The sequence below is a fragment of the Electrona antarctica genome (genome assembly GCF_951216825.1).
Source record: "Electrona antarctica genome assembly, chromosome: 7".
Lineage (NCBI taxonomy): Eukaryota > Metazoa > Chordata > Actinopteri > Myctophiformes > Myctophidae > Electrona > Electrona antarctica.
The window spans coordinates 39,245,463-39,262,237 of record NC_136812.1 but is presented as its reverse complement, the minus strand read 5'-3'; the positions used below and the strand labels follow the sequence as shown (position 1 = coordinate 39,262,237).

Below are 16,775 nucleotides of genomic sequence, written 5' to 3'. Positions count from 1 at the left end.
TGTCATAGTGTCTTCTTAGGTTATATTCTGTCATTACAGCCACACTGTCTCCACACAGAAGACACACACGTTAGTGAAGACGTGGGCTTGCGCTCACTATAGAATTAACTACAGAATCGTGCGTTTTTTGTCCGTCAGTCACTCAAAATCCCCATACATGGGGAAAGCCCCCATATATTGTGCCCAGGTCTCGTGACATCACTATGGCATCATCAGGGATGATAGTAAATCAGGGATCATAGTAAATGCGACCTGCTGTCGCAATTAAGCCCATATATGGAGATCCCTGATGTCATCAATATTAGTATATGGATATGTCAGAGCCTGTTCTGACATTCCATATGTTGATCCTTCAACATCCATCCTTCCTCTTCGATGTCTCCCTTTTGACTGATACCTGTCCATTTAAACTCTTCGCCAAAGTTATTTGTGCAGCCACGCCCGGCAGCCGCCAAAAACTAGAGTTCTCAACAGGCCCGAAAATTAAATCCCGGCCCTACCTGGGCTCCCTCATCAAACCCTGTACACTCAAGACACTGCCCCGGCTGCCACCCTTATATCTCCATATATGGAGCTGACCTGTTCTGACATTCCATATGTTGATCTGACTTCATCAAACCCTGTACACTCAAGACACTTTCCAAATAGGTTCCGTATTCTGAGAGCTCACCCTCATACAAAGGTAAAACTCACCTGGGGAAATGGTATGTGGTTTGTATGGTAAAATATATCATTATGCCTCTAAACTATACATGCTCAGAGATGTTGATACCACAAATGATTACTCTAAATTGGCCACATTCATCAACTTTGGATCAATGGACATTACATTGGACACAAAAACTAAAAGTGGTCAGTTTCATTGAAAACATTACAGCACATTTTACAGTTCAGAAACGTGATCTTGTGTAATAATGTACCTAGCAAATAAAGGTATATACTGCAAAAAATAATGTTTTCAGTTATTGAAAAGGCAGTGTCCATTTAACTGGGTCAGATAAAAGCCCATTCACACAACAGCCCTTTTGCTATTAAGTTAATGAAATGCCACCCCAACCTAACCAAATATGACGTGAAAATATTTCCAAAATTAGAGAGTTAAATTAATCCAGTGCAACACATTAAAAAGCTTCATTCTCACTAAGGAAATAGTGAAAATGTTTAGAATGTATGTGCAACAATTCCAAGCCTTTTTTCCAAATCAAGTGTATGATTCTCCTTTTCTGAACCTTCTCGGCTTTAACCACATTCAACTTGGTGTCCCAATTTTGGGCATGACATTATAGGTAAAATGTACAAATCAACAAGTAAATAGCAGATCTAATAGTACACAACATGTTGCATCACGACACCCTGTGAGCTGGTAGATCAATTTGAAGTTTGCACTCTATGGCCAGAAAAATAATGAAGTCTGTGTGTTTGACTAGGGTTTGACTGGATTGTTGAATTACTACAATGACCATAATGCTTTGGTGCACCTCTCCACTCCTTGTGGAGAGGGGGAGTTTGCGTGGAGGTGTGACAACATGTACTCCATGCAGGAAGGAAGTGAGACCAATGTCTGACGCATCACCAGGCATTTGTACTAAATACTAAAATATCTAAAACCACAACCCTAGGAAAGTGTCATTAAAATAAGATTTGGTTGCAAAAAGGGTGAAGTGACCCTTTAATATTGTCACATGGAAATGGGCATGGCCAATTTGGGGAGTTGCCTAATGAGCTAAGAAATCCAGGGGAAAACAAATTTGGATTATGATGAGCTATGGTTCAAAATGTATAGGCCAAAATGTAAATTTGCCTATTATAGTGCCACCATGGCACTGATTTAAAAAATGTAGGGTGGCATTAAGCTTCCTTCGCCTAGTGGGAATGTGTGTGCAAAGTTTTGTTGCAATCAGACACTGTGTTCATGATTTGAGGCATTTTGTTCAAAATGGGCCACTCCTGCAAACTTTAGAAGCCAACCTGGCCAATCAGGATGGAATATGAAAAATCGGAGAGATCCTACTTGATCACATGACTATAGAGGTAATGTGTACACATTACGATGTGTGACGATATAAGGGCCAATGTGAACATTTTTGCATTCCCAGTTTTGCGCCAACCGGTCCAACATGCCGTAAATTAGCTGCACACAGACGGACACACACATGGACTAAATAACACATGGACGGACGGGGGGAAAAACATAGTCTCGGCCACGTCTGGTGGAGACAACTAAAGAACTTCAAGGCACAAGCCAACCTCTCCAAATCCATTTAATGTGCTTGTATAAGCACATACAACCAAAAGTAATCACAAGCTACTGGCAAGTGGTCGTTAAACACTTATGACACATAGTGCCTTAAAGCGGGCAGTAATGTTTGGTTGTTTCTCATAATGGTCAGATTATCACCCTGCAGGCTGACGTCTACAAATGCTGTTGGGGAAAACACAGGAAACTAAGTCACTTTGAGGGAATTCAACATGGTTGCCAATGCCAACGCACAATGGCCGAAGTGTGTGTATTCTGTACGCGTGTTTGCTCTGCTCTCTGTGTGTGTGTGTGTGTGTGTGTGTGTGTGTGTGTGTGTGTGTGTGTGTGTGTGTGTGTGTGTGTGTGTGTGTGTAGATACAGCATTCATGCAGCGCTTGCAAAGAACTACAGGAAGTAACAAAATAAATGTTACTAGTAGCCATAAGGACTCACTCTTGAGTCCATTACTCATCTTTTCACAGGCTGAATCAACACGCACACGCACACGCACACGCACACACACACACACACACACACACACACACACACACACACACACACACACACACACACACACACACACACACTCGCCTCTGAATTTATCAGAGAAACAGAGTGTGGGACTCCAGCACACTCCTCTAATTCAAACATTTTCCTCAAATAAGCTCATAGACTCCTCGCCAGACAGTCCCAGCCAGAAGAAACTTTAGTACGGTATCAAATGATACTAGAGTACACACTCCATTCAAACGTGATACTCTTTTTCGAGTGGGTAAAGTGTTTTTCTTTGCAAGTTAAATATTTTCATTGCTGGTGGGCACTGATATTTATAGTACAGTGGGCTCATAGTGTAAAGATGATCAACTACTATTGGTTTTCACTAAGAGCAACAGTGCATAGAGGACGGAGTTTCCAAACCTAAACACATGGCGCAACGTCACTCACTGTGAAAAAGTCTCACTGAACAAAATCAATGAATAGTCATCTAATTAACAAACACAAAAGGCCAGGATACAGACTTAATAGTAAATTAATTTACGTAAGTGATTGGAACATATCCCTGAACAGAGGATGTAAAATGTAATGGTTTAAAAAAAGAGCCAGGAAATATATCGATATTATATTGATATTGTGATAAGAGATAATGATCTGGGATTGCTTTTGCCTGGTTTTATTATACAATATAATAGTAATAAGCTCAAGCTGTTGAATTTAAGACATCTACAGTGTCATCACAATAATATCATTTCAATATCATGTTTTTTGGTCAAATAATGTGATTTTGTCAATATCGGCCAGCCATATAGCTTCAACTGTATGTAGAGCTATTTTTGGCCTATCATATCTGTTTTCCCCAAACAAAAAGATTGGGGAATCAGTGTTAAAAGATTTTTGAACAAAGACAGGATCCTGCTCTATCTCGATGCACTTCAGTGAAGAACTTGAGTCCTCTCCTCCACTCCAACTCACTGATTACTAGCGATCACTACATTAATCATCTAGTCACTCACTCCATCAACTCATACACACAAACACCATAATCTCTCACTTGCGCGCACACTCGCTCTCTCTATTGGAAATCATGTCAGTCATGACTGTATCCAGATTGTTTACAGTCCCCATGGTAAATTAAGAAGTGAAGGAATCATGCTTGATGATGATTTGCCATGCGTCACTACTACTATCCTCAGCGCAACAGATACAAATCTGCCTCTCGCTAGCAGTTATCACTGGATAATGTTTCCGATTTTGCAACGACAGAGAGGTCAACGGTAATACATTTGATTTGAGGTAATATGTTCTCCATCCATTGTCCTATATCCGCCAGAACAAATATTAGAGTCTGTTATTTTTAAATAAATCTTTTTCAGTATGAATGTAAAGTAGTGCTGGAGAATGCAGTTTGAACTCCAGTTCTGTCCCCACAGACGACTTTGAAACGTAATCTCTCTGAAATGAAGCATGATACACAAACCTGATGAGTCCAGTGATAGTTTTTGTAATCCAGACTCAACCAAAATACACTGTGACCTGGCAAACATCATACCGTGCAATTACGGGGGTGACAGAGGAAATATATTAGCAGTAGCCTACACATTTAACCAAACCAAACAACACATTTGTTGTCTAAAATGACGTACTTCATGGAGAACATGAAAGTGTTCCCCTCACTGTATATGTTTCTTTTCCCTTTTTACCTCCTTTATGATGAATTCCTGTTCTGTTCATTATTTGTGAATGTTTTTGTTCTACAGTAGAACAAAAACATTCATAAATAACATTCACAATTATCAAATTACTCAAATTGATATTGCCACAGCAATTATGATTGTAAAAGATAAAATATGAACAATTATGCATGTCTTTCTGACACTGTTTCTGACAGAAGGGAACTGTAAAACAAACTCTCAATATTAACGTACACAACATAAATTCACAAAGGCATAACACGCTTTCCCACAATTTACGGAGCAAGTTCAAAAGACTTATCCCAAAGACAATGAGACGATTCATTCTGGTTTGGGGGGATGCTGGGACGGGGGGTTCTGAGGGCACAATTGTGCTCCAAGAAAACTCATAAATGCAGACACACATTCGGCAGCCACATGTTTTGCGTTTAGTCAGAAGAAACAATAATCAAATCCGTTGATCCTCTTCTTGCTGCGAGGATGATTGCTAATATAAAAGTCAGTTCTTCTGTCTAATCATAATTTAGGATGGGCCAGTAATTACGTCCGTCCACCCGTTCACAACAACATGCTGTCTAAACAGGATGGAGTATAGGCTTCCACACAAGACAGGCATACACCAGGCAGTGGGTCTTGTTTCCACACCACTTGTGGATGCTGCCAGTGTTTATTTGAATTATTTCAGCTATGTAATTGTTGTTTTTACGTTTACGCAGTTATTGATGAGCGGGTGTCAAAGATGCTTTTTGGCATGTCCTACAACTAGCCATCAACCGGGGAGATTTCACTAAAGAAACAAAATGTGTTTCTCATGCAGAATCCTTAGCTTAATTGCCTGAACTGACAATGAAAATAAAAATAAGCATTTATTAAAGTAATATATTATTATTTTAATCTGTCAGAGCCATTAAGGCCACCAGAGAGGTCTTAACACCAATTGTGCATCTTCTAAATAAGCTGACATCACAATGAACTCCCCCTTAAGTTAAATACAGCCATGTGCTGTTGACACCCATAGGAAGTGCACACTTATTTGGCACTTATATTGCACATGTATCACTACACATGGTCTTCCTGTGCTGCAAAGGCTTTGATTGTGCTGTGTTATTTATGAATTGTCCCAGCATCCAAGTGACTTCTGGGTCTAATTAACCATAGTCTAATCCACGGCAAACAGGATTCTGTCAACAAAATATACAGTACCGCTGGATCAAAAGACAGCAAAATCATGCTCCCAGGCAGCCATCTGGACCAGTGTCAGTATTATTTCAGATCACGGTCTGATTATATTTCCATCTAAAGTAATCTCAAAATTCTTGTGTAATCCTTCTCCAAATCGGTCACACTTCAACAACTGCTGTTTGAGTGGTTTATTTTAGCCATTTCCCACAGCAACTGTAGGATTTTCCATAATATAAACACTCAGCATAAAGTGCTAATATCCCCATTGAATGAAATATTGCTATTCAGCTACTATTTTGGTCATAGGAATTCACAAGTAGCACAATACAATATCTAAATCAGTGATCTTGATTAAGTTGATTGTGACTTCTTTGTGCATTTTGTGGAAAGTTCAGCTTACCTTGCCCGGGTGTGACAGAAAAGCATGTGCGTGGAGTTTTGGCTGTCAGATGCGCTTTTTCTTGAGACCCATAGCGCTCCTCGGACGCGCCGGGTCGCTTTGGACTGGCACATTGCATATGAGCCGGGTTGTGATGCGGGCTCCGCAAATTCTGGGCTCCAAAGCCATCGTTCCCGACGCGTCTCGCACAGATGTCCGTCTTGGAGCTGTACATTGAGAGCGTCATGCCCGTGAAGTCTGTGAACGTTGGGGTCTGACAGTGACTAACCATCCCGAACAGTGCCGAGGAGTTCTGCATTGAAACCGCGGCTCTCAAGAGTGTGAAAGTCCAGCTCACATTACCTGAACATAAGAAAAAGAAAAAAGGGAAAACAAATCTTAAGCAAAGACTGCTATCGGCTTAGCATATAGGCTAGTTTGCAACAAATATAATGCTTTTCTATGTTGGCAAATGGACAGGAATGTAGAAGTTGCGCACAGATTAATTCATCATCATAAATCGAAATAGGCTACAACTATAATAACATAATAAAATAAATCAATAAACATGTCATCATGACAACATCGCCTACCTTATGAAACGATAACGAGCACCGGAAAATAAAAGATGAATGAATGTACGCTACACGTGTGTGCGTCAGCATTCTTTTCCAAATGACGAGGGAAATGAAGAAAACATTGATGAGTGTAATAATAATCAGCAGCTGTGTTGTATCTGTCGTCCCATGCGGCAGCATCCCGAAAGGACGCGCGTCTCTGGCTGGTTCTGATTGACATCCGATAGGTCCACTGACTGACTTCGCAGTATTTCAACTATAACTTCTTTCCTCTCCAATGAGGGCAGTGTCCGGGATAGGATTATGGGAGGATGTGAATATATCGATCGAGAGGACCCGTTTTACACACAGAGACAGGCTGCATGCCGTAGTCTACGGAGCGCTGCGTGTGTAGATGTTGAATTTGCGCAACAGCAATTCGTGGACAGGTGCCAAAGTAATTACGATGGAGAGGGGGGGGGGGGGGGGGGGGGGTACAAATCATAGCCCAGATTTTCAGATTATAGGCTACAACTAGTGTTTCTGGACATGTATCTAGGCCTATAGCTGTATAGGCAAATTAAATCCAAGGACAACGAATTAGAAGAAAATGAAATGTTGGCCTTAGGCCTATATGCTCTGTAAAAACTAAAAAGGCTAATTGAGTTCTGTTCACAATAGTCAAGCACGGTAGCCTGGCTAAGTGACGAGCAAATTACTACAAGTAGGCATAGCCTATTAAAACCCTTAAAAAATAGACATTCCGACATTCCGACAGTTGGAATAATAAATAAATAAAGCCTAAAAATTGATTAGAAAAAGAAAAATCCCACTCTGGAAGAAATATACAATATTGTTCTATAAGCAAACCTATATATGCCTCCTAAAAATCTCCAATAGACCTAATACAAAATGAGATTCAGGTTTAGGTTTTCGCTGTTTTTTATTTTATTTTATGTGCCATTGGTATTTATTTCACATTAGGTCTGATAGATAGTGTAGGCTAGGCTATGTTTGATATCGTTATTAAAATACATTCATCCAGTATAGGCCTATGACCATCGTTGGATAGGCTGCAGCCTGTAGGCTATATTGAACCTTTTATTTTTATTGAGAAAACTGATATTTTACAGGCCAGAGGGTTTTCAGTTGAATTAATGGATAAAAAAGTTCACCTGAATTAAACTACGTGTAAAACGAACATTATTCAAACTAGGCTAATACAATTCCTCAAAAGTAGCCTAATTACAATAAAAATAGCTAGCCTATATTTTCATCCCACGGCATACACTTTCCAACGTTAAATTAGAGCCACACTATGTTGAGCAAAATTTGACAACTCGTCTACTGTAGGCTGTAGCCTAATCTCTACCACCATCTAGTGGTGGAGTCAGGTGGACTGCATTTAGCATGTATTTAGTCTGGTAAAATTCACTCTACATTTTCCCTCTAATCCTCAACATAACTGTCATAACAGAACATAGCCTGCCTAGGCTAATCAACTCATTATTAACATACCTGCTGTGCCGATTTCGTTTTCATAAGCATGCATGCCAGTGACAACGGTAAAAACCCGAGTTAAGTAAAACGCCATTATAATAAAGTTATAAAACGTATGTGCGTACATGTCCAATATTACGGTAAACCTACGGATTGAGTTGTAGTGTTTCCACACGGCGGAAATAGGTTGGACATCTGTGGTGGTTATCGCTGCTGCAGTGCAGAGTGCATGCAGATCAGTCCAGCGACGCGTGGTGTTCGGTGTGCTGGTCAGTGGAGCACCGTGTGACAGACAGTCAGACAGCAGTTCACTTTGATGCAGCAGACATGATTGTACAAAAACTGCGGGTGTTCCTGATCACAATAGGCATGCTCTTCTTTGGAATGCTGAATGTCGGCGTTCTGACAATGTTGCGTTTCATTTCACCCAGCCTAGCCAAGAAGATCACCATTAAAGCAGCTGAAAGGACCACGATGGCCCATAACCCACAGTTTAAGTATGAAGACTGGGGACCGACGTTCGGTTCCCTTACCTTCTTCAAGACGTTGGTAGGACACTTGTGGCTCAATCTGGGCCAAGAGGCCTTTGTGGGCGCAGAAGCCCCCAACACACCTGTTGTGACATTAGATGGAGATAAATCAACCATCTTCAACTTCATGAAAGGTGAGTTTTTACACCATAAAATCATCTGTTCATTTACACTATTGCACTTGGAATCCATTCAACAGTGGTGATGATATTTGATTGAAGTGTGTGATGTGTGTGCTTGTGTTGTTTTCCTTTGACAGGCAACAGACCGTTGGTGTTGAGCTTTGGAAGTTGCACCTGACCCCCGTTTCTGTTCAAACTGGACGAGTTCAAAGAAGTCGTCCGTGACTTCAGGGACGTGGCAGACTTTCTTGTAGTTTACATCATTGAAGCACATTCGACAGGTGAGTGAAATAGAACACCACCAAACCATTGTCCTTTGAAATATCCTGCTGTCCACGTCCATATTAACTTAGCCCCGTACATGACTGTCATTGATTGATTTATTGATTGAAGAATGTATTAACAGATTGGAGAATTACAGTACATTTCAAGCACAACTCGATACAAAACTGTTAATTGTGGACGACACCATAAAGCATTACACTTGTTTACAATAGGGTCCACCATGTTCAATTCATCATAACATTTAGAGACGTAGGCTACAAATAAACACTTATAGCCATATATAGCCATAAACAGGAAATCATCATAGGAGGTAAAAAGGGAAAAGAAATACAGTGAGGGGTCAAATTAACCCAGTCAACATTTGAATTCACGCTACACGCCTGATAAGAGCGCCCCTCACTTCACACGGGTGTGATTCCTCTCACAAACAGGGTGCATAGTTGAAACAACGCGGAATGCACGGGTGCTAATAGCTATTCCAGGAAATGTCTAACATCTGTGGCCCCCGGGGTGAGCACTTTATATTTGAAATCTGGACGTTTATGTACACGTTTGCTCTGTAAATGTAGCAGTCCCAAAAAACAGGCAGAAGTTTCGCCATGATCATGTGAACCCTAGCTAAGTCTGTTCAACTCTGATTAATTCATGAACCAAGTTCGGCAACGTCTTGATAAATTCGGAAAATCTAAAACAAAAGCTATGTCTGCGGGAGACCATGGGGTTCAAATCCCAACTAGCACATACAAGTTATGGTTTTCTTTCAGCTGTGTAAAATCAAATGACATGCATTGATGCCCTTTCCAGTGTGTCATAATTATATATGTATCATTTTTGTATTGTTTATGATTAAACCCCTGAACAAGCGCATAGCAACGCTTCTGGTTTTCCAAAGCTTTAGCTGTGGTATCAATCTGCAGTCATAGTCATGCTGGTCACTTCAATCTTTATTGCTTTCAGATGGTTGGGTCTTTGCCAACAATGTTGACATCAACCAACACCAGTGCCTGGACGAGAGGCTGTCTGCAGCTAAGGTTCTGGTCCAGAAGGATCCTCTGTGTCCAGTGGTAGTGGATGAAATGACCAACATAACCACAACGAAATATGGTGCCGTACCTGAGAGGCTGTATGTGCTGCAGGCTGGGAAAGTCATTTATAAGGTAGGGTCATTGTATGTCAGTCAGTACAGCAGCTTTACTGCTGTGTGAGCTGTTCAGCACACTCAGTAGGCTACACTAGGTTCCAACTTCCTTGGCTATTTTCTGAACTTATGTCCTAATGTTCATTTTATGTTTATTCTTTGTTTGTGAGCTTTTACTGTGTTTTGTGACTTACTGCAGTCTCATTTCCCATTTGGGACAAAATAAAGCCCAGAAAAAAAGGGAAAAAAGAAAGAAAAAACACATTTATTGTACTTGGCAAATATAGCACTTCTGAGAACTCGCCAGCTAAGTAAGTATACATCCCTAAGGTGTTTCTCAAACTGTTGAACAAATGCTTATCAAAGAGTTATGTAACCAACTTTTATAGACCCAAAGTCTAATGCCTATTCTGTTATATTGAAGAGGTTACTGGTGTGCATGTTGTTACGCAAGCATGCTAACAGCAGCCCTTAATGAACACAACACAGCTCTGGAATGGAATTTCTGGAATGGAGCCATAGTTTGAATTGATTGCATGGTATGCATTGCATACCATGCCACAGGACACTGAAGATATAGCCTACAAAACCAACAAGACGCCCTGAGTGCGAGAAGCGACCTCGCCCTTAACAGAGCTTCTTAATACGGCACATATATTTTTATAAAGTATATTTATTGGTTTTAACAATTTAAGGACAACAAACAGACATTACACAACAAGAACATAATAACAAACAACAAAAGAAAAGAAAAACAGCTCAGACACAACACTATTATAAATAAAAAGATTGAATATACAAAGACATGGCAAGAACAATGAACCATAATGACAATAAGTGGCTTTTGAATTTTGATAGACTCCCATTCAGGAAATACATCCATACAGTATATAAATACATATATTAAAAAGGCAGACAATACAGTTATCATAGGCACCAAATCATTACAATAAGAGCAGACCCATGCATACTCCACTCAAAGGCGGTAACCGCCTCCCCTCCAGGCGGCAGGGCCACCACCTCAAGAAGCGGCCCTGATGCAACGCATCGAGACCCCTGCCCGGGCGACCACCTCCCCATACCCAAAGGGCAAACAATCCCCCACCCCAAAGCAGAGCACCCACTAGGGAAGAATGCTGGCACAAAACCTCCAAGTACTGTGGCAGACAATGTTGGTCCAATATGATCTAAATAAGGGTCCCAAATTTTGTAGAAAGTGTCCAATTTAGAATGCAACATGCATGTAATGTATTCACAAGGAATACAGTCCATTATAATGTTATGCCATGATTTCTTTGATGGAGCAACATCCTTGATCAAAAACAAAAGAATAATACGGCACAGTTAAGAAGCAGGAGTTAAACTATTAATCTGGTGTCCCCTCACTGTATATGTTTCTTTTCCCTTTTTACCTCCATTATGATGAATTCCTGTACTGTTCTTTGTCTATATAGAAGTGTCTATTTGTACGTCTCTAAATGTTTTGATGATTTGAACATGGTGGACCCTATTGGAAACAAGTGTAATGCTTAATTGGGTCGTCCACTCACAGTTAACAGCCTTTGTATTGAGTTTGTGCTTGAAATGTACTGTAATTCTGCAAACTGTTAATAAATTCTTCAATCAATCAATCAATCAAAGATGTAGAGTTGCTGGCTGGCTGTATATATGCAGACCTAGGTGATGATCCAGTCTTCTCCATGTATGGCATTGGCTATCCAGGGTTTGATGAGGTCAGTGTCGTGATCTTCATATATGGAGAACCAGGTGATGATAGTCAGCTCCACATATGGAGATCCATGTGTTGTACCAACTTGGTTAATTTGCAAGTGTGCAAGTGTGACTCAGCAACCACACTGGTTATCATGATTCTGGGCTGGCACAATATGGCCATATTGACATTCCCACAGTGAAATGAACGCATTGGTTGATTATTAAATACTAGTTATTCATTTCTTATGACCCTTTCTCTAAGTCTAAATCATGTATTGTTCTATTTCTGTGTTCACTAGGGTGGTATGGGACCCTGGAACTACAGTCCCATGGAGGTGCGTATGGTCCTGGAGAAGATTAAGTAGATAATCTGAACAAGTCGGACTGTACTGGTTATGTAACCTGTATATATATATATGAGGGTTTCTTTGTGTGATCCCAAAGTTTGTACTCTGAGCTTGGACAGAGCGATCATGTTTGTTAGTGACGGCTACAGAAGAAACTTGACATGCTCTGGAGCCAGATAAAGTGAAACGTGGAGACTGTCCAGTTGGAGTTTTGGGTAATCAAGGATGTTTTAAATGATGCATGCACTGGAGTACAATAACAATAACACTATCATATAAAGGCTCAGTAACATTGCTTTTAAATGGATTGCTATATACAGCGTTATTACCTCATGAGTTAACTGTATACTTCCCATGGTCTGAGTGAATGGTCTGAAATAATTTAACATGAGGCTGCTTTTTAAATGATGGTTACAATGTAAACCTATGGTCACTGTAATTTGATAGTTAATTCGTTAAAAGTATGCCCTCAGCTGAATTATGTTGGAGCATTTATAGACATTTTTGACATGTTTAAGTAGGCTACACAATTTGCATGTACATGTACCTGTATGCATTAACAACCTGCTATGTATATCAGAAATAAAGTAGCCTATGTTAAATCCATAACAATAGGGGAAATGTTGATGTCTGCATCATGTTTTCTACTTGTGTATGTATGCATTGTAAACCAACTCACACTGGACCCATATACTAAAATATGTATTATATAAACCTCTTTTTATGTGTCATTTGAGAATAATGTTGGCCTGGTTACTTTTATAAGACAAATGTGACAGGCAATATTGGCCTACTATTGTAATTCTTTTAGAGATTAGGAGATTATTGTAATTGACAGACTTGGCCTGTGTCTCCTAGCCACACAAATAAACACAGTAAATTATGCATGAACAACATCAAATAGTTTACAAATCACTGAATGACTAACTCAGAGCTACAGCAGGAAACGGATCAAGTTGGTGTTGTTACATAACATGCTGTAAAGTGGCCTAAATGGTGTATTTGGCCCATGCCCAGCCAGCAGGCCACATCCTGTGGCGATCAGCCAGCGGATTCACTGGAGCCACGCATGCCTTATTTATGCTCCATCGTATGACGGTGTCGGGTACATGGCAGATCTACAAGCTCACAATGTGTCAAGGATTCCACGCGTTGTGAGTTTATAGATTGGCTGTTTCCGGCACGTCACACTGGCTTACGATGAAGCATAAACCAGCTTCCTAAAGCAACATAAACATAGTGTAGCGGCTAGTTTATACTTGGCTGTATGACCATGTTGATAGTATCAAAATCAAGATATGTTCAGTAACTGACACGATTGTACAATGAATGTGTCTGAATTCAAACAATGGAAAACTAAGTCAATCCCCCACTAGCCGGCCTATACTATGTGTTTGGCTCTGTAGTACCAGGTTTTTACCCGGCAATGGATTTGAATGGGAAACTCATGAAACCACACCTTTTGTGTGTTTCAAATCTGCTGCCTAGCCAATCAAGAAGCTCTGGGGAAATGAACCGGAACAGGCAACGGGCATGCCACCTTCTAGAAACCGGGGACTAGAGTTATGCATAGAGCCTGTTAGTGTTATTATGTGTCAATCAAAATCATGGGGAAAGTCCACATGCACCCACCAGTGCATGAGGGGCGAGCTCCAAAAGTGGTATATACCACTTTTCAAAGTGGCATGGCACTTTTTCAAAGTCCACATGTTGGACTTGAAAAGTGGCATGCCACTTTTCAAAGTGGCACCAGTGGGCACTGTTAACTCATACTGAGCTGGTAGAGATGAGATAGTGGGGAAAAGGAGGGGGGCATAGACCCTTGCAGGACTCCAGTAAACTAATAGGGTTTATGTGGTTAAAATACATTTTATTATGGTATAGAAATGTCTCTAGTCTGTAATGGGTAATGAGTGCACACAAAGTACTGATATAGTAATTGAATTGAAAGGTGGAACAAAATATATATGTTTTGTATATTTAGTATATAATGCAGTAATGTATGGTTGTCACAAAATCCCTCTTTTAAAACATACAGTACATATTGCAAACAATACCAGTAAGACGCCCTGAGGGCAAGAAGCGACCTCGCCCTAAAGGCCCTAAAGGGCGAGGTCGCGTGCACGCATCCATCCGCCTGGGTGACGGCAGACTGCTGGGTGAGCACTGGCGCTTCGGCATGGGGGGGTCAGATAAACATGTGGAGTGAATTCTGTACTGGCCATATATGGAGTGTGACTTGAGTGTATAGGGTTTGAGGAGGTCAGATCAACAGAGCATCAAGGTAATAGCTCGCACGACTCCAGTTGCTTCAACAGAGATCAACAGAGCGTCTTACTGATTCAGTGTGCCTCAGGATCTTACTTATTTGTGGTTTGCCAAAAATATTGTGTCACAGTGACAGAAGCTTGGCACTATGACAAGTTGCCTGTCACCACACAATGCTGTGTGGTGACAGGCAATTAGTTCACCAGACAAAATATATCCTGGTAAGACACCAGTGGTAAAGTAAAACATTGTCTTGTGTTGCACAATGTGTACCATCAATGCAGCACGACGTGCTATATTAATAGTAGGGTTTATTCCAGACTGCGGTGGATCACATGTAAACAGGAAGGCTGACTTCACACAACTGACTCTGTACCTGAGGACACAGTTATAAATAGCCTGTCTGAAATAAAACTTGTAATAAATGTACCATTATGCTGAAACCTCCATAACATGCCCGTGAATCATAACTTAAAGATTATTTTTTATTTTTCTTGATATCAAGTGAAGATTGACAGGAAAGAGGGAGAGAGAGAAGGGGAGAGACATGCAACAACAGTCGTCATAAACCTATATGTGGTAAGCGCCTGGACCACTAGGCCAGCAGGTGCCCCAGTGAATCATAACTTGATGTTTTATCCAAGAAGTTAATCTTTTTGTATTCTACGGTATTCATTTATTTGACCCTAGCTCTATTAAAATAACAGCAGTCATTGCTTGTACCTTAGATATTTTATTATGTTGGGAAATTAATGTGAATAAATTCACTATGACTCCTGAATTTTAGTTTTATATGGGAAAGGCAAAATTAAAATTACATTTTTAAACTATATATCTAGGATATATATACACACGTAGTACTGCTATTTTTGCTGAATGCTTGCCCCATATGCTAGGGCTCATGTCAGTGGTTAAACTACGAGCAGTGACGTGGAAAAACGCTTCCATGAGTTTGTCTGTACGAAATCGTAAAAAACACAGAATTGAAGTGATTAACCAGTGATTTGGTGTACATTTACCACCACTAACTCAAAACAATGTCTGATGTTTATTTAGTTCAGTTTAGGAAGGAAATCAGCTCATTTTCACATTGAGTGAAGTTACAAAAAAGTATTGTGACAGTATAATCCTTTTATAATCCTCTTTTACATTGAATACGCTTTTATATTTTATTAGATTTAATCTTTTCCGTAAAATAAGCCATACCAGAATGTTAACTTTTAAGTTTTTATTTAGCAGTGTTTGTTATAGGTTGTGCAATAAATAATATATTTTATTTGATAATCATATATCAAGCTTCATGTCTTCTTTTAGTGTGAATAATCTATGGAAAGGTCTTCATTCCAATAACTGAAGATTGAGTGTAGAAAAATGTCTAAGATCTCGAGGTTTGTCTGATGACAAAATAACCGCTAACCACACCGCTTTGAAATAGGTCAGGATTGATATCAGTGTCAGCTTCAACAGTGTACAACCTTTGACATCTGAAGAGCTGAACGGATGTTAAATATTGAAGGAAACAAAGGCAAAAAGATTCACTCTTGTCATTTTGATGTAAGGAATTCACTTGAGATGGTTTAGCAAAGGAAGATATAGATTGTGAACTTGTGTTGACTGTCTGTCCACACAATGATACAGATGATGAAAATACAGTCCTGCATTGGGACTCGCAATTGTTTTTATTGGCAGCAGGTACAGTATGTGTGAACATACTGTCCACAAGGAATGTCTCTGAGGTCGGTACATCTATTTATAAATGCACCACGTCTCTATCTGTACGTGTGTGTGGTTGTAATCGACACACGCGTTCCACACCCCCACATGGAGTACAGTGTCCGGTGTACGGTTGTCCAGAACCGCCACAAAAGGCCTCTGCCTGAGCTCTAGACAGGGCCCCTGCCGGGGTCCATATATAGAGCTGGCCTGTTCTGATATCACAACACTCCATATTTGGGGATGCCCGACACAGAACTCCATATATAGGAATAAAGGGAGACAGAGAGACAGATACAGAAATCTCCATATGGATATATATACTGTATATACACATTTTAAATCACAACGTTGGCAGGCCCCGTCAAACCAAACCCCCTCACACAGCTCTGTGTGACAGGGATGTCATGGTGGTCATTGTGTCTCCATATCATGGTGAGTATCATGTGACATGATACTGACAGAATACTGGGATATTAGCCCCCCAAAAAGGTTGAGAAACATTGATCTAGCTCAAATGTAGTAGTCTGACACTAGTCCCATTTACAATTATCACACCTCTCGCACTCTTGTTCAGCACTGACCTCTGCTGGAACATTGAATTATGGCAGGT

The 16,775-nt window shown here is 40.3% G+C and overlaps 2 protein-coding genes across 2 annotated transcripts in view; one reads left to right on the top strand and one right to left on the bottom strand.

Moving 5' to 3' along the window:
* glis1b (GLIS family zinc finger 1b) overlaps window positions 1-8,378 on the bottom strand; it is a 112,818-nt gene extending 104,440 nt beyond the window's left edge. Inside the window, 2 exon segments of the mRNA XM_079505511.1 lie at window positions 6,011-6,352; window positions 8,197-8,378. Coding sequence (XP_079361637.1) covers window positions 6,011-6,308 — 298 coding nt within the window. The 5' untranslated portion in view covers window positions 6,309-6,352; window positions 8,197-8,378.
* dio1 (iodothyronine deiodinase 1) lies at window positions 8,220-12,912 on the top strand. The gene is made up of 4 exons (XM_079505192.1): window positions 8,220-8,710; window positions 8,836-8,979; window positions 9,941-10,140; window positions 12,134-12,912. The coding sequence occupies exons 1-4, from the start codon at window positions 8,374-8,376 to the stop codon at window positions 12,197-12,199; spliced, it is 747 nt and encodes a 248-aa protein (XP_079361318.1). The 5' UTR covers window positions 8,220-8,373; the 3' UTR covers window positions 12,200-12,912.
* Window positions 12,913-16,775: the final 3,863 nt, after the last annotated feature.